General features: G+C 50.3%; 1 protein-coding gene across 1 annotated transcript; it reads right to left on the bottom strand.

The window, feature by feature from the left end:
- Nucleotides 1–15,442: 15,442 nt before the first annotated feature.
- Nucleotides 15,443–16,129, bottom strand: LOC117125286 (apoptosis regulator Bcl-2-like). Its single transcript, XM_033271757.1, has 2 exons — nucleotides 15,683–16,129; nucleotides 15,443–15,559 (listed from the first exon to the last, which is right to left on the bottom strand). Exons 1-2 carry the CDS (start codon nucleotides 16,127–16,129, stop codon nucleotides 15,443–15,445), a joined length of 564 nt encoding a protein of 187 aa, XP_033127648.1.
- Between the last annotated feature and the right edge of the window lie 4,584 nt (nucleotides 16,130–20,713).

Below are 20,713 nucleotides of genomic sequence, written 5' to 3'. Positions count from 1 at the left end.
CAGAACTTTCTCATGACCATCAAAATTCTCCACGTGGCTCTGCTCCCCTGGGCGCACATCGTCACCACGGACATCGTGTGCTCCTCTTCGACGAATATCGATATCAGCAGAGAAAATATGGCGACGACGTCGTACAAGCATTCTTCCCACCGGTGGACGGCATCGAAAAGGAGAGACTCTACGAATTTGAACGAGAAGACACCCAGGGCCACTGCGCACATGACCTGCACGTCCAATCGTTTCACCAGACTGCGGTCGTACATCACACCCGACTTAAAAACCATCATCACCGCCACGACCGGTAAAAATATGCTTGAGTAACATTGGATGAATCTGTCCGGAAAGGAGACAAAAGAAAAAGAAAGAATGAATTTTTAAGGACACGAAAAATAAAGCAATCAACGTTTAAAAGAAAAACAACAAAAATTGACACTCACGTTCTGCACACGAGAAGTTTGTTTCGACGATTGAACAAGTCGATCCGATCATACCGTATTTTTCTGAAGACAGCGATGAACGAGGCGTACAGAAACGTCCACACATTGAGGGTCAAGAGGAATGCCGTCGTCACCGTCGGTTCCCACATGTTGAAGCGTCGATCACGAATGCGTTGAGAGTTGCTGTTGTCGCGATGAAGACATAAATAAAAAAAAATAATGGTAATCACTTGGCTTTAATAGGTCTCGGTCTTTTGGAAAACCATCTGCGCCTCCTTTCGGCGGACGTACCGCGTTCGACGACGACGATCGGTCGAAGTGAACGGTCGGCGGACGTGCGAGCTCTTATGGACGCGTACGCGCAGACGACGGTCGCGACCACAAAGGACAGCCAAGTTATCAGAGCCGGTATCCAAATGGTGAAAGGAATTCTGCCGATGAAATGCAGGTTGAATTCCGACATCGCTTTGCCGACGGCGCGAGCCGGAGCGATAGTGAGACTGGACAACGTCCTCGCAAAGGCTTCGATGGGCGACGCCGACAGTATCGGATCCACGATGTGCGCCGTGTGGTACGTTCGGCATCTATCTTCCTGAAACGCTATCATCCTGCCGATCCATTGCACGAACGCGCGGGCTCCGCCGACGTCGTACGGGGACTTGCAGTGTTCCGGGACTCTCGAAAGCTTCGACATCTCGGCCCTGTTCTCGGCGACTTTCTCCCTGTACAGCAGCAGCCAGTTCCAAGGTACGCTGACGACGAAGAGAACGACGAACACGTCGACCAGAATTCCGCGTCTGACTAACATCAGAGGGAGGGACGTCGGGTGGCCGTCGTCTCACATTATTAAAGGTGCGTTTTCGTGAGCTCGAAAACGAAGCCGGTAACAGGTATATTCGCGTTGAAGCTGACGTCCCCGCACAATCCTAAGAAGGCGCATCTCGTCGCCTCTGACGCCAGCGGTCTGCTCGCCGTCGCGACAGGGACGACGGACTTCGTTTCGAAAGGAAGCGATATGTTCGAATTCCAACTATGGTTTCGCACGTCCTTCCCTCCCGAGATCAGGAGGGCGGCGATCGCCGTTCGTTTCGGGGACGGCCGACACGACTTCGGAGTGCGCCTGGTCGACGATCATTTCTCGGACAACGAAACGTTGCACGACGACGGCGAAAACGTGCTGACTGTTATCTCTGCTAAGCGGCGTCCGCGAACTCGACTGGAGGAAGTAGGAGAGAATCGCCAACTTCTTGCACTTCGCAACGACGTGATCGAAACGCCGACGTGCCTCTTTCCGCTGTGGCAGATGTGTCCGCTGTTCTCTTCCGAAGACGAGCGCCTCGATTTCTTTCGTCGCGCACGCTTCCTCAGCGGAAAGATAGCTGCCAGGAAGTGCGTCGTCCGTCGCAGCGAAGAGGATCGCCTTCTTGCTCTCGTCTCCCTCGTACCGTCCATGATGCTTGCGACCGATCGGATGCGAATGCTGTTGACGTTGGGAATACTCCTGGACGCGTCGCTGCACGAGCCCTTCTCGGACACGTTCGAACGGTGGCGACCCTGCGTGCACGGACGTCGGCACGTCTGTCTGTACAACCCGCAGCTCGACGTGCTGTTCTTGGGAGACGGTCGATCGAAAGGAGGTTCGAGCGGCGTGGACTCTGTGTACTGAACTCGCACCGGTGCGGTCAGGTCGAACGGAAGAAGATCGATAGAAGCGGAGGTGCGGGAACTTCCACCAGAGAGACGTCCTTGGCGATGCCGTTCGAGATACCGCCGTTCGTGGAATTTAGAAGTTCTGGGAAGGTCGATAAAGACGCGCTCGTCGTTCGCGTGTCTCCAACGAGAGAGTTGCCGAGCGACCTGATTGCGAAATCCGACGTGGCGTACTTCGACGTGTTCTCCTACGGCGACGTCTGCCGAGCCGCGTCGCCCACCAAGACGGACAGTATGACTCGGACGAATCTTCGATATTCCTCGACTCGAACGCTTATATCCGAATCTCTCCGAAGCCACGCGTCTCGAGGAGATCAGATGTGTATATTCGTTTTGTACACCTGAAACTGCCTCAGCATCTCGCACAGGGAACCCGCTGCCCCATTGGACACCATGGCGGACACGAACGCGTCGCATCCCATTCCCATGCTTCCCTTCAGCTTCCCGTCCAGATAACGAAACGTGTCTTCTAGCAGCTGCCGGAACCACGGGGCGACGCCGTAGTAGCTGTCCACACCGTTTATCGTGCGTTTGCTCTTGACTTCCGTCAGGTCCACGTTCACTGTGCTCGCGTACACCTATGCCAACCTTTCGACGTCCGTCGGTTCCTCGTCCTCCTCCCACCGACGATCCGCGACGCGATCGAGTCTGTTGCGCAGCGAATCCCTCTCGTCGCTCAACGAGTCAAGTTTGCTCGTCAGATCTTGGACGATCTTGTGAAGTCTGGCGTTCTCGTCGTTGCTCGTCCGTAGTTCGTCTATCACCTTGGTGTGCTTGCGACTAAGTTCCTCGAACCTCGCCTCCGTGACCGACGTGTCTCCACCGCCGTCGTTGCCGAAGGCGGTGGGAATCGGCAGACGATTCAGCGACAACCTCAGCGTCATATTTCCGTCGGACGTTCGGATGTAACATGTCGTCACGCAAATGGAACTTTGCAGATTCTTTGCCGAAAATTTTCGCGTGGAAGACTTCGTGGAGAACGACTCCGATCGCATAGCGTACAGGGCCACCGAAAGGTACCTGAAGAGCGTTACCGATCTACGAAGTTTTCTGGCGGATCTCAACTCCCAGAGGGATGCTGCTCCGGCGGCGGCGGCTGCAACAACCAGCGCGGTCGTTACGTCGACGAACGCGATAAGAGATCAGGAACCGGGACCCGACCCGCCGCAGCTACACCCGTCGCAGATCGTCATTCCGAACTGGTATCGACAACTGGAGCATTCGATTAGGGGAGAAGAGCCTGGTTCAGCGTCAATTACTGGTAGCGAGCGCCGTGCGACTTCCAGTAGTTGAAGCTTTCATCCTTCTTTTCCGGTTGTCGGTAGCAGGCGTCCACCGTCTGCGGCTGTGGTTCGTCCGTCGGTGGAGCAAAGGAAGACGACGACAAAGGGGGTTGCTGTTGTTGCTGCTGGTTGTTGTTGTGCTGCTGTTGTTGTTGCTGCTTGGCGAGAATCTCGGTAAGTTTAGAGACCACGTCGGTCATCCTGTTTTCCATTTCCGTCGGCACGGGTCGTTTCTCGGAAGATTCGCCGATATCCCGTTCGTTTCCGCTGCGTGGAAGAGTTCGCTTTCTGCTTCCTCTGCCGTCCATCCTGTTTTCTCTTATCCTCTCTTTCATGCTCTCGAAGTAATCGTTGCACACGTTAATCGCATTCTGGTTCGTTTTGTGCAGCAACTCATTGTGCAGATCGAGCAGATCCACCATCGTGGTGGCGTTCGCGAAGCGAGCGTCTCCATCCATCTTGGGAAAGCGCGTCTTCAGCAGAGAGGACAGCTCGGCGCCGTTCGTCTTGCCGGAGGTGGCGTCGCCGATCAGTTCGTTTGCGGCCTTGAAGGAAGCGACGACGTCGAATTCGGACGAAGGTTCGGACCACCGTTCCGTCATCTCCTTGAAATCTTCCATTCTTTTCCGATATTCGGAGCCGAGCTTGCTCTCGACGGTCTTCGTCAGCCTTTTCATGAAGTCCGCCAGCTGTTCCCTCCACAGATCCATCTCCCTTCTGATTTCAGTCTGCTCCTCTTTGCTACTGTCGTCCTTGTTCTTCAGTATCGTCAGTATGGCCTCAAGCTGTTCGGGAGCCACGCTGCTGGCAAGATTCTTGACGGTCTCCGCCTCCTCGAGCAGCTTCTCGTTCGACATGTTCACTCTGGGCGCGACCTCGCCACTCGAACGCTTATATCCGAATCTCTCCGAAGCCACGCGTCTCGAGGAGATCTCGTCCTCGCAGAAAACGGCCACCGTGCCCTTTCTGTGACCCGTCTCCACCAGAGACACTTCGGTGCACAGGGTGTGATCGGCAAGCCTGTAACCGAGGGACAGGCAGTCGAGATTCTGCGAGAACGGACTTCGCAGTCCTCGGAGGCGCCATCGATCCACGACGTCCGGAGTCACGTCGTACTCGTTCGCGGCTTCGCGCTTGACGTCGGTCACGACGTATCCGACTGCGAATCTCTTCATCTCAGTCGCTTCAGATTTCTAGATGTGTATAAGAGACAGCTCCCGAACAGCTGGAGGCCATACTGACGATACTGAAGAACAAGGACGACAGCAGCAAAGAGGAGCAGACGGAAATCAGAAGGGAGATGGATCTGTGGAGGGAACAGCCTGTCTCTTATACACATCTAGATGTGTATAAGAGACAGGAGCCGCGGCGCTTTCGTTCCGGAACGGCATCCGAATTCGTACATGCAGATCGCGCACGTTCCCCTCTGAAACCTGACCACTTCCTCCGCGTACTCGGCACCTCCTGTCTCGTCGTACTCCATGGTTATCCGCAATCCTTCGGAGGGTATGTCCAGCAGGGGGGATTCGTTATTGGGAACCGCGTACGAGTCCTTATCGTCGACTTCCACTACCTTCATGGAAGGATCGGAGAGTTCGTACTTCCTCTTCGCGAAAAGCCGATTGAGGCAACCGGTTCTGTTGGAGTTGAAGAATTTGAACACGTCGGCGAATATCGAGACCACCGCTCTCCTTCGTTCGTCTTCTTCCGGCAGTCTGCACACTTTGTCCACCTGTCCGAAGCAGTATCTGAACGCGGCTTCCTGTCCGGCCTTCGACAGCTTGAAATTAGATTTAGTGAAGTTGACCACGTTGTTCATCGCGTGTCCGATGGCCGTGCGATCGAACGTCGCTTCCGGATCCATCACGTCGTCGACGATCTCCTTGATACCTTCGAACGCGTCCAACCTGTGAACCCGGATGTCGGTTGGGTTCATCAGCACCAGAGACGAAGAGGAGGGACATCAATCGTCGTCGTAATCGTCGTCGTAATCGTCGTCGTCGCGACCACCGTTTCGGCGTCGCGTCAAGCACCTGACGGGCACGCTGTAAGCGATCGTCGACGAACTTCCGCACGCCGCTTTACCGTCCTTGCCCTCATCTTCCTCGTCGTCATCGTCGCGTTCCCTGGACTTCGAGACGAGACGATCGTCGAAGCCGTCGTACATTGCAGCGACGCGCTTCCTGGCGTTTCGCACGGCTTCCTCACCGTCCGGATCGAGCTGGCGGCTGAGGAGGCGGAACGAAAGCGCCGCGGCTCTCCTCGCGTTGCTCTGAAGCGTCTCCGCGTCGTACGCCAGCGACTTGCTCGGAACGGCGCTGACGTCCTTGTCGGCGTTGCTGCGCACAGCCAGGTCGTAGTCGGACTCGTTCATCCTGGCAAGTCTCACCATCGGGTTCTCGTCCACGCTCTTTCTCATGTTCGTCAGGTAGTTGGCGTCGTTCCTGTTCTCGTCGATCCTTCTTCTGGTCACGGCGGTTGACAGAGTCACGATGTTGCTGAACCGTTCCTCGTCGACGATCATCGCCCTTCCTTCTTCAAGCATCTCGCGTCGCCACCTCTTCTGATCTGCGCACGCTTGATCTGCGAGGTTCGGCTTCCGCCAAAGTTCCAGCTCGTTCTCTATCATCTTAATTCTGAACAGGTTTTCGGCGTGCATCTCGCAGAATTCGGTGGACCGCTTCACGAAATCCCTGTGCACCTCTCTTTTCTGCCGATCTTCCAGGAAGGGATACATCGCGAGCCATGCATGCTCGTCGACGATCTCGTACTGCTTGCTCCTCTCTTCCGAGTCCATGTCCGTCGAGATCTTCACGTCCTCCATAGTAATTGAGTGGTCGACTTCCATGTGTTTGGTGCGATGGTAATCGTTCTTGAAACGTTGCCTGCACCTCCGAATCTTGCAGCGCAGACGAAACATAACCATCAAATTCGAATCCTCCTGACCGGAAGCGACCACAGTCCTGCGCTCGGGCGGCTGGTCGTCCGAGCTGATCTCCTTCTCGAGCACTTCATCGCCGACCGCCACCAGACGGGCGCATCTCTGCGTCCAGTCGAACTCGCGAAAAAATCTCAGCAGGCCGGTACTGGCCTCTCTCATTCCGACGCGTTTCAGAACTGTCTTGATCAGGACGTCGAATCGCATGTTTCGTACTCGAGAACCGAGTCCGCCGTCGCCACGAGGTTGCCGGGAATCGCGATCACCGATCTGGGCGGGTTCGCGAAGAAGTGGAACCTGTTGACCTGGCGAGCATAAGAACCGCGATTTGCTTCATCGGTCGATCCAACTCGAACGATCTGCCTTGTTTGACCAGACCGTCGTTTAGCAGCCGTCAGTGTTTCCTCGCCACCGGCGTGGAGGCGATCGCCACCGATTCCACGGCGTAAAAAGAGGATTTGGAAGAGAACCGGTCGAACGAGTTCGGGTCGTGCCCCGCGTCAGACAACCTGCCTTTCAGACCGGCCGCGTTCATCTTGAGGATGGATCTCAGCGAGTACAGCGTGTATTTTGCGGGATCCGATTTCAGCTCGAACAGGGTGGCCGCCAAACCGGCTCCGATCGGTCGGTGTTCCGCCATATCGACCATCTGGGAGACGGTGATGCAGTCCTTGGCCAGCACTCGGTCGAGCACCGTCGTTCGGAATTCGCGAAGGGACATCGGCTCCCGACCTTCGGCCTTTGCCTCGAGCACAGGAATTTCGGGTCTCTGTTCGTTCGAAACCACGTACACCTTCAGGTGTTTGTTGCTGAGCTTCGGATAGCACGGCCTGTATCCTCCGATCGTTGGACGGTTGACTCTGTCGTCGACGAAACGAGACCGATTCGACCGATCCGACGGGTGTCTTGTCGATGGACCGAGAAATCTTTTTCTGTACGACATTTCCCAATTCCTATTTTTTCTAAGTTCTCTCTATCTCTCTTTAATACCAAATATCGACTGATCGCAGTCATCGTCTGAAAGACTGCCCTCTTCTCGTACCGCGATCGTCGTTGGCGTCCATCAACCTCGTGTACTCGTAATCGTCCTCTTCCATCATGGCATCCCTGCCCGTGTCCACGTGGACGGTGCTGGTCGAACGCCAGTGGTGGTATACCCCGTATATCATGTGGCAAACGGCGGCGACGATGGCAAGGACGAGGAGGACGCGGTTCACCGTCGGAGTGAACGACGAGCTGCAGAATTCCGAGTCAACGTACTTGGTCGTCAAGAAGCAGTACGGGATGCTGTAAGCCAGAAGACCCAGCATGACGGCCGCCGCGACCGGCAGCACGTGCAGCAACATGCGTTCCAACACCGCCGGTTCCTTGAACCTGGACAGATGCTTCTCGAACGCGGCTCTCGTCATCAGGTACAGGAAGTTGACGATTATGGTGAACACGTCCACGCCGACCGCGTACAACAGCGGACGTGTGACGAATTCGAAATCTATCTTTCCGGGGTGCCTGCCAACCCTGTCGCTCTCGTTCACGACGAACACCGCGGAGATGAGCGCCCCCATCAGATAGAAGAGTTTCTGCAGGTGCAGGGCGAAGTGATTGTGCCACGCTCGCACGCCTTTCAGGGAGTACACGTCGTGCAGAGCATCGTCCATCTGCTTGGGTATGTCGGCGAACGCTTTTCCGAAGGATCGGAGGTTGCCGTCGTTGGTGCCGAATGTCATCTTTCTTATATGTTTTTTAATTCTCCGATGCAGACATCGCGTCCGGAAATACACAAATACACTTGGCTGCTATCGGCGAACACCCGATGTGGGGTTAAGAGTTGGCGTATTATCGTAAATATTTTTTTTTCATATTATGTTAGAAAAGAAAGAAAGGCAAAAATAAAATCATGTTCCGACATCGGCAGGTTCCCATGACGGGGGTGTAGGTCGTAGTTACAAAGCTTACGGCAAGAACTTGACGGCCGTCTAGATGTGTATAAGAGACAGGCGTTGCTGCGCACAGCTAGGTCGTAGTCGGACTCGTTCATCCTGCAAGTCTCATCATCGGGTTCTGTCTCTTATACACATCTAGATGTGCAAGGTCGGTCGGGCGATGGACGTCGCCGTGTCCGCGATGAAAGATCCCGATGTGAATCGAATGCTCGAAGATTTGGACCTGACTTTCGTGTCCGCCCAACACCCCTTGACGAACGCGAAGGAGGGTAGTCCCGACGCCAGCATCGCGGTCGTCGATCTCATCACGAAGGAACGTTCGACGTGTCGGCCGGTTGTCGTGGAATTCAAATTCACGTCCATGACCATGCCGCAGATCATGCAGGAGCGCGAGTCCGCTCCTCGCAAAAGTGGAACCGCATTTCGACCCAGTCTGCTGGATAAAGCCAAAATCCAGGCTCAGCTGGGAGCGCTGATTTTGGCAAACACTTTCTCACTGTCAGCTCGCCCTGCCGCCTTGGTAATCGTCAAGTGTTTGGGCGACAACGTGTACGCCGAATGGGTGGACGACTGCAAGGAGGAGGATTTCTGGTTCATCAAGGGTTACAAAAAGTAAGACACGAGAAACAGGCAAGATTGTTTTTTTTTCTGACTTTATTTTCCAAAATTCAATTTTTTTTCTTTACAACACTGTACGAACACTTTGGCCCCTTCACTTTTTGTTTTAAATTATCAGTAAGGAGGATATCTTTTCGTCAATCCGGTTCTGATGTACTGATCGTCGGTTCCCCGTCCCGTCGGAAGACAGGTCGCCGGATCGACGAGAAGCATTCTCTGATCGGTTCTGCACGAGGACACGTCAAGGAGGTTGCGGAACGCCGACGAGCTGTGTTAGTGTTAGTGAAGAATCCTTTGTTGATACTCTTGAATGCGCAAGGTTCGGACTGGCTGCTGTCGTTGTACTGTCTACCCTGCATGCCGACGTTTGATTCCTCCTTCAGGTTGTGGCTGAGCACCGGCTGGTAGAATTGGTCTAGGTCCGACTTGTACTGCTCTACCGGCTGTCTGCTAAGGAGGTACGTTCTGTGCACGCCGCCGGCTCCGCCCGCGTTGTCCGTCATCCAGAGAGGGTGCTTCAGCGCGAGCGTGACGTGCGCCTCCGAAGCTCCGATTGTCGCGTACGGATTCGTCGTGAACTTCTCGGTTATCTCGTCCAGCTGATCCAAGGACTGGTTGGAGTTGCCGTCGGCGACGGATGCCCTGCCGTTCACGATCATCAACTCCTGCGCCTCGGGATCGAAGCACGCCGGCAGAGGCACGGCCACGAAATCCTCGTGTCCCTGTCGCTGGTGCTGTTGCGAGGGATTCATGATAGTGCATCCCATGCCTCTGACGTATCCCAACCCGGCGACGTAGTGCTGCGCCCTCGTGTTGTCCATCGGGCTGGTGTCCACGTAGGTGATCTCGATGCGGCAGCTCGTCTTGTAGGACGACGCGATCGTCTCGATCGCGTCCAACTTTCCGTTGCCCAGGAAGAGATAGCGGTTGTTGGCTCCCGACTTGGCCATCACGACGCTGCACGTTCGCTGCTCCACGGTCCTGAACAGGAGGAACGACGTGTTGACGTACACTCCCTCTCTCACCAGCACCCGGGTCGTCGTCGGATTCTGCAGCATGGACAGGAACAGCAGCGTGAAGACTCCAACGCCTTTCGATACCGGCAGCGAGGAAACCCTGTCCGCTCTGTACGAGTAATTTCTGTTCACGAACGGTTCCGGTTCGCCTCTGGGACCGGCGAACGAGTAGTACGGAAAGTACTTCGTCCCGTCTTCGACCGTCCTTCCAAGGCAGTCGGCGCTCGGGGACGTCGTCGACACGAACGTGAGCACTTTGTCTTCGTTGCGAACCAGATTGCATTTTGCGTTCGTGTGGTCGGCCAGGGACTGGCAGAATGTAACGGCTTCCTCGCGTACAGTGGGCCGCCATCCCCGATTTCCACCCGTCATCGCGAATATTCTAGGAGACAGAAGCCGGAGCACGATGCGATCGAAGACGATCTCCCTTATCTCGAGCTCCCTGTTCACACCGTCCGGTTCTCCGCGGAATGACGCTTTTCCCGCGTTCGTGAACAGCTACGAGTGCGTGAAGTTGGCATTCGTTCTGGTCAGCGACTTGTACTTCTCGATTATCAGGTCGACGAGGGACAGGATGCTCTCGGGCGCTTCGGCCGTCTCCGCGTTCAGTTTGTCTCGTTGGCCATCTCGGGCCATCTGCCTCTCCAAATTTTCCTTTATCGCGGAAAGGTGACGGTATCTGACGAAGTGCGTCAATCCGCCGTTGTTGCGCACGTCGGCGATCAGGATCGCGACAGCCTCGTCCCCGTTCTCCATTCTCGCGTACATCTCGCAGGTTTCAGCGGTCCACTTCAAAGCCAAGCTGCCGCGAAGGTATCGGAAGGCGCACTCGTACAGTTTATCGAACGATTGTTCGGACATCAGACACCTGGCCATCATCGTCATGCCAGCGATCACGTCGCCGTTGTCGACTGGCGATTCGGGAAGGTCGCTGTGTCCGTAGGCGATCGCCGGAAAGAACTTCTTCTTCCTCGGATTGTAGAACACCTTGCGACTGGGTCTGAAGAGACAGGATCTGCGACCAAGATTCTGCCTGGAGATGCAGTCGGCGTCGAATTCCGCCTGCTTCATGCGGTCCATGATGCGGTGCAGGGCGGGCGATCTTCGTTTCAGATCCATTGCTTTCAACGTTCCCGGTGCGAAGTGTGCAGAGCAGATCGGAGGCGGCGGCAAGGGTGACGTTCGAAGAAACTTACAGAATTCACAGGAAGAATCTGCAAGCGAACGGAAACGCGCTACGTCGCGTTCGTCCGGACGTCGAAAGAAAGTCTGCTGCAAACGTTCCAGAGAAAGTTTACGAAAACAAAAGAAAAACAAGAATTAAAGAAGGCAAACAAGAAATACGCATGTGTGCGCGTAATTATTTTTAAGTTATCGTTGTATTTGTTAAATATATAACAATTGGTCTGCATTGTACTTTCATTTTGTTCCGAGATGGGAAGAAAGGCGTTTTACGTGAAAGACAGACGAGGCAGAATCTACTTCTACAGGCCGATAGGAGACCTGTGCCGATTTTCGGGCATCATGAGAACGAACGCCACGCAGGTGAGCATCGACATGTCGGAAGTCTTGCCGTTCACCACCTCCGCTACCGGAGGTTTCGTCTTCAAGTTCCTGGTATACATGGACGGCGATTCTTATCGCGACAAGTTCACCTTCGCTGACGTGACTCGATACGCGGACGTCATAGCCTTGAGCGCGTACATCGGCTCGTCTTTAATCTGGCAGCTCAGATTGGCCGAGATGATATTGATCCCGAGATTGCTAGGTCTGACGTCTAAATTCGCGTTGCGGGAGATAAATCTGTTCGTCAAGCATCTGCTGTTGTATCACCGAGACGGCAAGATACCGAACGCCGATTGGATGGGCGTGCTGCGATTGTGCGAATTCTTCACGTTCGACAGAACAGTCGGCGAACTTCTGAACGAAATTTACGGACCCGATCGAAATCGACCGACGCTGACGACCTTAAGCAAAACGTGGAAAGTGAAGATGATGTTGGACAACAAGATCCTATGCTCGTTCGACCTCAACAGGGACTGCGGTGTATGCGGCAAGCCTTCCGTGCTCTGGTGGAGGATCCTGAGAGAGGACTGTAACGAAAGTCGCCTGTACGCCGTGATGATTTTCGAGACGAACGAGTCAACGAGGAGGACGTTTCACCTCCTCTACGAACTGTGCAATCAGCCAAGACCGATCCTCTTGAATTCGATCTGCGAAATTTCGAATTGCACGCGGAGGGTGTTGGAAGTGAACATCGTCGCTTGCCCGCAATCCAACTCCTTGTGGATAGACGTGACCCTGTGTTTAGGCACCGCCGGAGAGACCGTCAGAAAAGGGTACGCTCTGCGTCTGACGGACGGATCCGTCGGAGACGTTCGCGCTGCCAACATAGCCGAGTCTGTCCGACAGGAGATAGGGGAACTCGAGCAAACGAAGAAGCTCGTCGAAAAGAGAACGAAAGACGCGACGACACACGTGGAGGATCTGGCCAATCGTCTGGCGTCCGTCGTACGCCACGATCTGGCGGAGAGGTGGAAGAAGGATTTCAAGTTGCGATAGCACAGAAGCATGAAGGAACTCGACCGAAGGATTGAAACGGTCGAAAAATACATGGAGAACGATCTGGCGTTGAACGAGGAACGGGAATGGTTGTTCTACAATCCCCTCAGGACAGCTTCGGTCGTCGACAAACCCGTATCGCCGACCAAACTGGATCGCGCGTTCGCCCACATCATGGAAGATTTGATTGATGAAATGTTGTAATTTGTAAACTATTGAATTAATAACTGCAATAAAAGAAATGAAACTTGAAACTTTAAATTTGGTTTGCTTGTGTTATTTACTTTCATTTTCATTAATAAAATACATCTACATCGAAATCTTCGTCGTGTCCACCGCCGCAATCGTTGACGTGCTCCATCAACGAAGCGTGTTCCGTGACGGTGTAAGCTTTGAAACACCTGGGACATCTCAACGGCTCTTCCTCCTCCTCTTCCTTCTCGTATGAAACTTCCCTGACGACGGAACTTTCGTTAGTTTTGCGAAACGCAAGTCATCAAGCTCTCGGCATTTTTTATCCAGGCCCATGCGCAGTTCGTGGCAATCCCTCTTCAACATTTCGTTCCTCGCAGAAAGCGACTGGATTTCTCCCGTAAGCTTGATGACGTGCGCTTCGCGTTGATCTGAGTACCGTTGCCATCTGGTGTTCATGCTTATGACTTCCTTCAGCTGTTTCGAAAGTTCGGCGTTTTCCCTGGCCAAGCTCGACACTTGTTCCTCCAAGACCTTGCATCGATCTTCCGATCAGAGAGACCCAACACTTCTCTGCTCGCCGACATCCTTTTTCCTTCGTTCGTAATCCCTCGGCTCCCGAGCCACGTCGATCTTTCCCGTTACCAGATCGCCGATCTTCGATCTCATCCGTTCGAACGGAACGCGGCAGAACGTTCGATGGACGTCGTCGGCGTAACTGCGCTGTCCGTAACACTCCTTCAGCTCCGACGTCAGTTTTCTAATCGCGACGTCTTTTTCCTAGTCGGAAGAATTCGTAGCGCTCCTTATCTTTCGTGCGGACCTCGAACGAAAGTTCGGCGATCCTTATCCAGAGAGCGGCGATCGTCTTCTTCGCTTCTGCCACTTCCTCGGAACTGTAATTCGAGTTCAGGACGGTTCGCAATCGCACGTTCTCCCTCAGCAGCTGGTCGAGAACCTCCTTGTCGTGTCCGGGCACGAAAACTTCGTGCTCTTTGAGATCGACCAACGAATCGAGTTTGTTTCTGTGCAGTCTGAATTGCAAGTGCTCGATGCTTAGGTTCTTCTTCTTGAGTTCCAGTTTCAACGAATCGATCGAACCTCCGTAGTCGTTCAGCAAAACTTCAGCACGTCGATGCTCTGCACGACGGTTTTCAGGGAAACGATTTCCTCTTCTTTCATTCGCAGCCGGTCCGATTCGGAGGAGGCTCCGCCGACACATACATCGTCGGTGTTCTTTGTCGCAGTCGTCGTCCGGCCAAGTGTCTCGTTCATGTTGTTAGCTCTACGAGTGTGATGGAATCAGTTTAACTCGACTTTTATTTCGTTTTCGTTGTACGGTGAGCGTACGTCATCGGTTCTTAGACACTTGACGTCACGAGCTCATGGGAAGGCCGAAGTAAGCTTTTATAAACAAAAAACAGATTGTAATAGATGTTTTGCGTGTGTGCGTATTTAATTTTCGATTTTCTTCTTTTTGAAATAAATGTCCTGTTTCAAACCCTTCCTCTTTCGTCAGTCGTTACATAAGTCAAACACTATCAGGCTAACAAGAACAGCAACCAATAGTCTAATTTGATATTTTTTCTAGCAAAAACTTTATTTCTTCAAAAAGATATTCGAAAAAACACGGATTACGATTACAGCTATCGCGTTGAACTAATCATATTTTCCTGCATTATAATCATTTAATTTTAAAACGAGATCGTCCCTTTTTAAATACTCAGCAATTTCAAACAGAAAATCAACCCGTCGAGGTCTGATCACTGTCAGTTTTTCCAATTCAATCATCAATCTTATGGGTTCATTTAATCGTTAAACAGTTCTGAATATGTACGGCGTGTCGAATGCCTCTTTGGAATTGGATGAATACACCGTCAGACTCGGCACAAAAGGAGACGACATGCCGTCCATCGACAGGGACGCCGACAGGATCGTCACGATGGCGATTGCCGTGAAGGACGAGGAAGATCTGCTGGAGCAGTTTCGAAAAAAGCAGGTGCTTTGGCAATTCAACGAAACTTTGAAATTGTCCGTCACGTTCGTCAGAAGTGAAAGGGACGTGCGCCCGTACGTCCGTTGCTACTGCGGCTTCGTTCGAGAGAACGGACAACTGTTTGCTGCGGAAACTCTACTGCTGAAGGCAATGAACGAGTGGTTGATGACTGAAGCAAAATTCACCTCAGTTCCCAACGTGATGCTTCTGAACAAAGGACACGCCCTTCCCAACTCCGTCGCCGTTGGTTTTGCTGGGCATAAGAGGAGCTGCGGCACGATAGACGACGCCGAGTTAAAGAGAATGAGAACGGTCGTTCAAGGCGACCACGATTACGCCTCGTCCGAATAACTGTATATATTTGTAATTGTTGTAACACATACGATTGTAGTTATAGTAGTTTTTGATTAAAAAAAAGAAAAGAAACGTATATTGTTTGTCTGTTTACTCATTTACAGTTTCCGATCGACTATAACAAACGTGATGCTGTTGTAACTCGGAGAGTCTAGTTGTTTCTTTACACATCCTTACATAAACGAGAAGAGAGTGGAAATAATTGTACGAATAAAAATTATCTGCTTTTTTTTTCTATCACACACACTCACACACAACACAAGCACACATACACAAAGCAATGATTTAAACGAAAGACGCATTGTTTGGTATGTCAACTACAATTTAATATTCAATATCGAAACAGATTTTAATAAACATTTGTACAGTTATAAACGACGGCTTTTTATTCGATATCTAAATGAGATTAGAGTCATCTGCAGTTAGACAAAACGAACGGAGTTGCCAACATGACCGCCAGCAGGATCGGAACGGTGAGGTCGGAGAGCGACTTTCGACGTCTGCGAAGTCATCCTGAAGTGGAGAAAAAAATAATGATTAATAAATTATTATTATTTTTCGTACGTACATCGGGATACGATCAGTGAAAACTGACGTTGTCGAAAACGTGTTTGCAGCCCTCTGAATCACACTTACCCATCCTCCACGTTCGGAGATCCAACCGGACAATTCCGTGGCCACGTATTCGCCGACGTACTCGGCTACGGTATCTTCGTAGTCCTCGAGACCTTTCTCCGCCCATTTCTTTGCCACTTTCCTACCGAACATGTACACAATGACGATTCGACCCCAGTTGACGTCTACGATTTCCAGCATGTCGTCGAGACACGAAAACAAACCCGGGAACCCGTCTTCTTCGAAGTCGATCACCGCCGCGGCGGCATCCAATTCGAGTCCTAGTCGAACGTCCATCTTTTCGGCGTATCGAGAGAGAGACGATTCGGTGTCCGGCGACGATATGAATTCCCTGGCGATCTCTCTGGAAATTACGGTAGCTGTTGTAAGGCGATCCACTCTCTTTCGTTCGCCTATAGTCCATGGAGAAAACTTCTTGATGATCTTTGGCAAGAGCTCTCCCGACATCATTGGTGTGCGCGCGAGTGTGTGCGTGAGTGCTCTTCTAAAAGACTGTGCTAATCTTCGCGTGCGTGTCAGTTTCTATTGTTCGTGTTGGGAGCACCCGATGACGTTAAGCTTTGCAGAGAGAAGTTACCGATGACGTGGGATTTTGGAGAGCCTATCGTTGATTTTACAGTTTATGGAAATTACTTTACCCGCAACTTTTGCGTAAAGTTCAATGAAAGTCCTACTCGTCAATTTCCCTTTGAATATCCATTTTTATATACGACAGAATTAAAATAAATTTTATGGAAGTTGTTTCGTAGAATCTCGTATAAATCGCTCTCCGTCTTACAACGCAAGTTTGTAACGTTTTTAATGAATTTCAGCAGCTTTGTCTTTAGGTTGGGTGATGGTCTCGATAGTAGATAATATTCATCCTCAGCGTTCTCAACCGTTTTACAGGCTCGCCAACACAGTTTTTCACCTATGATGACACCGTTTATAAGGCGCCTTGTATCGTCCCAATCTGATCTTACGACGGCATCCTTGCATTCTATGGTATTGTCCTTCATGATATTCAGAATCCTTTCTCGCATATCCTCGACAGCTTCCAATACGTAATCTCGAGTCTCGACTGCAACGTCTTGTATCATTTTAAACATACGATCCAACAAATCTTCAAACTTAAAAAATTTGCTATAACTCACTTTCGAGTCCCACTTGACTTCGGGATGAATCTCTCTATATACTAACCATAGTTGGTATTCGGTTAGGTTCAACTCCAACAGCTTTCGGATTGGTAGATACGACAAAATTCTATATTTTACCTCTTCCATATTTTAAATTATATTTTTGTGTGCGTATGTGTGCGTGTGAGCTCTTCGGAAAGACTGTGTTAATCGTCGTGTGCGTGTCAGTTTATATTGTACGTGTTGGCCGCACCCGATGACGTTAAGCTATGTAGAGAGAATGGATGACGTCATGGACACTAGATATAGTGCGGCAGACGGGTTTTTGTGGAATATCGGAATACGTTCGGACGAAAGAAGTTGTAGCCATTTTCCGATGTTCGATAAAACGTGTCTGTCACCCTCTATATATATTTTTTGTATTTTACCTAAAGTTTTCCGTTGGTGTGTGCCAGTGTTTTCCAACCCCATCATCAATCATCATCAACACCGTCGTATCGAAACAAAGGAAACGAAAGAAAAAATAATCGACATATCATAATTCTTTTTTTATTTATGTTATTTTTTAATTGTCAACAAAACAACTTGACTTAATTTTCATTAAATCTTTTTATCGGCAATCATCTGATTTCCAAATTCCAATAACATTGTCCCAAACTTTCGTGTCTGCTGTCGCATTTCCAATCGCATCTGTTGCAAATCCGTCCAAAGCTGTCGTTTATGCTCCTCCATCTCCGATCTAATCCGTTCCAAATCCGTCGAAATATCTTGTTTCTGTTTCACCGTATCGTATTTCATCTGTTCCAAGTCTCTCGAAATATCCGCCGTTTCAGATCTCATCTGTTCCAGATCCGTCGAAATCGCCTCCGTTTCCGATCTAGTCTGTTCCAATTCCGTCGACATATTTCGTTGTCGTTTCGCGACTTCCGATTTGAGTTCTTTAAAACTAGCGGCCATACATTCGATCTTTCGCTTACTCCATCTCTTCCATCGTCTGTCGTAGAGTACGTTGTCTTTGCACATGTTTACGCACACGTTGAACTTGGGTGTCCGCGACGGTCGTACCACCTCCTCCTCCAGCTGCTGCACCTGTTGTTGCTGCGGATGGATTTCGACGGGTGTCGGTAAAGGCGGTAACACCGCCAAACTTTTCATTTCGAAGTCTCCCGCGTTTGCAGAATGGACCGCCGGAGTCATCGTCGTCGGTTGTTCCCGCGAATGAGTTTCGACGGGTGACTGCATGTTCGTCGACGCCTGTAGTTGTCGGATAATTTTGTTTAGGAATTGTCCAACTAAACTGTTCGTCGTTCTTTTCGAGTGAACGTTATTTACGATGGGACTTTTTCCAGGAGACCGAGCATCGACGCCTAACATGTCGGCGAGTTGCGGGCGATCGAACAAGGACAGCGTGGAGTCTCCGCAAACCATCTTTCTTTTCCTTCTTTCGCTCGGAAGTCTGTCGCTGTTAATCAGGACGAAAGGCATCGCAGTGGCAGAAAACACCGTTCCCATTTCGTCCACCAGCTGAATCGGACCTTCCTCGGGATGGACGCACAGGAAAGCCATCGGCATCATCAACTTGTCGTTCTCGGCCTTCATTACAACGTCCGTGTAGGTGACTCCTTGCCGTCCGCTGGAACGGCAGGTTTCGAGAAACTGGTCGGCCACGAACGGCTTGCACCATTTGGCGAAAGGACCATCCGGCCCGTCGAAGAACATGATCGTCGGAACGTCCCTGTAATCGATGTTTGCGATGAACGTCACAACCTCTGCAAGGAGTGCCTCTCCGCCTCCGCACGTCTTCAGCAAACCTGACATGCCTGTTCTAATCTCCAACAGTTTCTTAGGTTCGAATTTCTCCATCTTTATCGAAATACTTGAGTTAACTTCGTCGCAAAGTGGAGAGTTTTGTGTTTGGAAGACTGTTTTATACAGCGTCAAATGCACCCGATGACGTCAAGGTGCGTATTATGGTAATCATCGTTTCTCAGACCGATGTCGTCATTGGCCTATCATATGTTTTCAACAGACCAATCACGTCATGCGTTCCTACGTTTGCCTCCGATCAGTAACGATGAAGTCAAGGGTTGGAGATAGTATGATGACGTCATGGTCTGTCGATCGAAGCATATAAAAGAGATCGTCTCGACGTGTACCTAAAACAGTACGAACGTCTGAATCTATCCGAAGCAACGTCAAAAGTTAATCGCTCCAAGGCAACAGAAACAGGCAGTAGATCAAGACGATACAGGAGCCACCGTCAACAAAGCTACGATGGATCCTAGCCATTTAACTTGTCCTTACGACGTTAGCCACACAGTAAAAAGGACGAAGTATATTCAACATCTGATTAAATGCAGAAGAAACTACAATGGTCCTGCCTTAAGAAGATGCCGATTTTGCAAAACGGAAATGCAACCGAAGTACTTGGATCGTCACGAAGATGATTGCGATGAAAAGGGTTTAGATCTTGAAATGTAAGTACGATAATTTAAATGAATTGATAACGATTTTCGTTACGTGAATTTTTACTCAAATAATATTTCCTTTTTATTCTTCTTCTTTCACGCAGCCTGCCCAAGTACGTACGAATTCCGTCCGAAAACCTACTGTAGGAACCGCAGAAGAAACACGTCTACCGGTTCATCGTCGAACTTCTGAGCACCACAATTTTGGAGCAAAGAAAAGCTTAAGAAATAATCCGTTATCCGAAATTATTATTAATATTACAATTGAAAGTTTTTAATAAATGATAGAAAATAACTATAAGTATGTGTCGGACTTCTATATTTTAAAGTCTGAGTATAATGATGATAATAACGATGAAGGTGGTGATGAAAAATGCTGATGAAGATGATTAAGTTCGCTCATTTGCGACGAAGGACAACGACGAGGTGTTGTTTCACGGACCGATATGACGTTATGTCAACCGGCCGTTAAAACGGAACAGTTGTAAATTTTAAGTGCGTCTTTGATTGATGGTCAGAATAGATGTTTGAGAGAATAAAAAAAATATAGTGTTTTGCCTAGTTGATGTGTGTTGAATCTCGATGAGTTGACACGTTCATCCACGCAGCGTCCTAACTTAATGCTGCTAAATTAAGGATCTGCATTCAACATCATCACCAAAATCATCATTCTCATCAGTACGGCATTTGTAACAATTATAACAAAATAATGTATTACGACACCTTATTTCTTTTTTTAATGTTTTAATGCATACTTCTATCACGACATTTGTACAAAATTACAAAACACACGATGATATTAAGTCTCAATGCTTAATAGTTTCCTATGTAATAATATATATTTGCGATTAGCCTTTTACTACTAATAAACCAAGTAACTTCAGATTTACTTTAAAAATAATTTGTAGCTAACGTATTACGGTAATGATCGTTAATGAGACCGATGACGTCGTTGGCGTCGTTGGCCTATCCTATGTTTTCAACAGACCCATTACGTCATGCGTTCCTACGTTTGCCTCAGATCTGTAACGATGACGTTATCGATACCGAGCTAAACTCTACAAAATAGGTACTCTCGTTGTATTCGGTCGGCAGTTACAGCATTATGTGTCCTGGAGATTCTAGAATTCTTTTGAATGAAAGTCCAAAAAATATAAACACATTTAGGCGTGATTTCCATTTTCTTAGATTTTTATTTTAATCCTAAAATCAGAAAATTAACACAAAAGTGGTTCAACATTTGAAAACTTTCGTCATCTCCTCAACTTCGCATCTCATCAGTCGCTGCTCGATCCTTGCCCTACACACGTAGCACTTCGTGGTGAGGTGCGCACAAGTCTCGCACGACATCATGTGATTGCACGGTTTCGTCAGTATGGATACGGGAGCCTCGCAGCATATGCAACATGTGTTCTCCTCGGACAATTCCTCCCTAGGTATGCAGAGAA

The sequence above is a fragment of the Anneissia japonica genome, unplaced genomic scaffold (genome assembly GCF_011630105.1).
Source record: "Anneissia japonica isolate Jap-2015-1 unplaced genomic scaffold, ASM1163010v1 scaffold684_len92763_cov166, whole genome shotgun sequence".
Taxonomy (NCBI): domain Eukaryota; kingdom Metazoa; phylum Echinodermata; class Crinoidea; order Comatulida; family Comatulidae; genus Anneissia; species Anneissia japonica.
The sequence above is the reverse complement of the archived record's forward strand: the minus strand, read 5'-3'. Positions and strand labels throughout refer to the sequence as shown.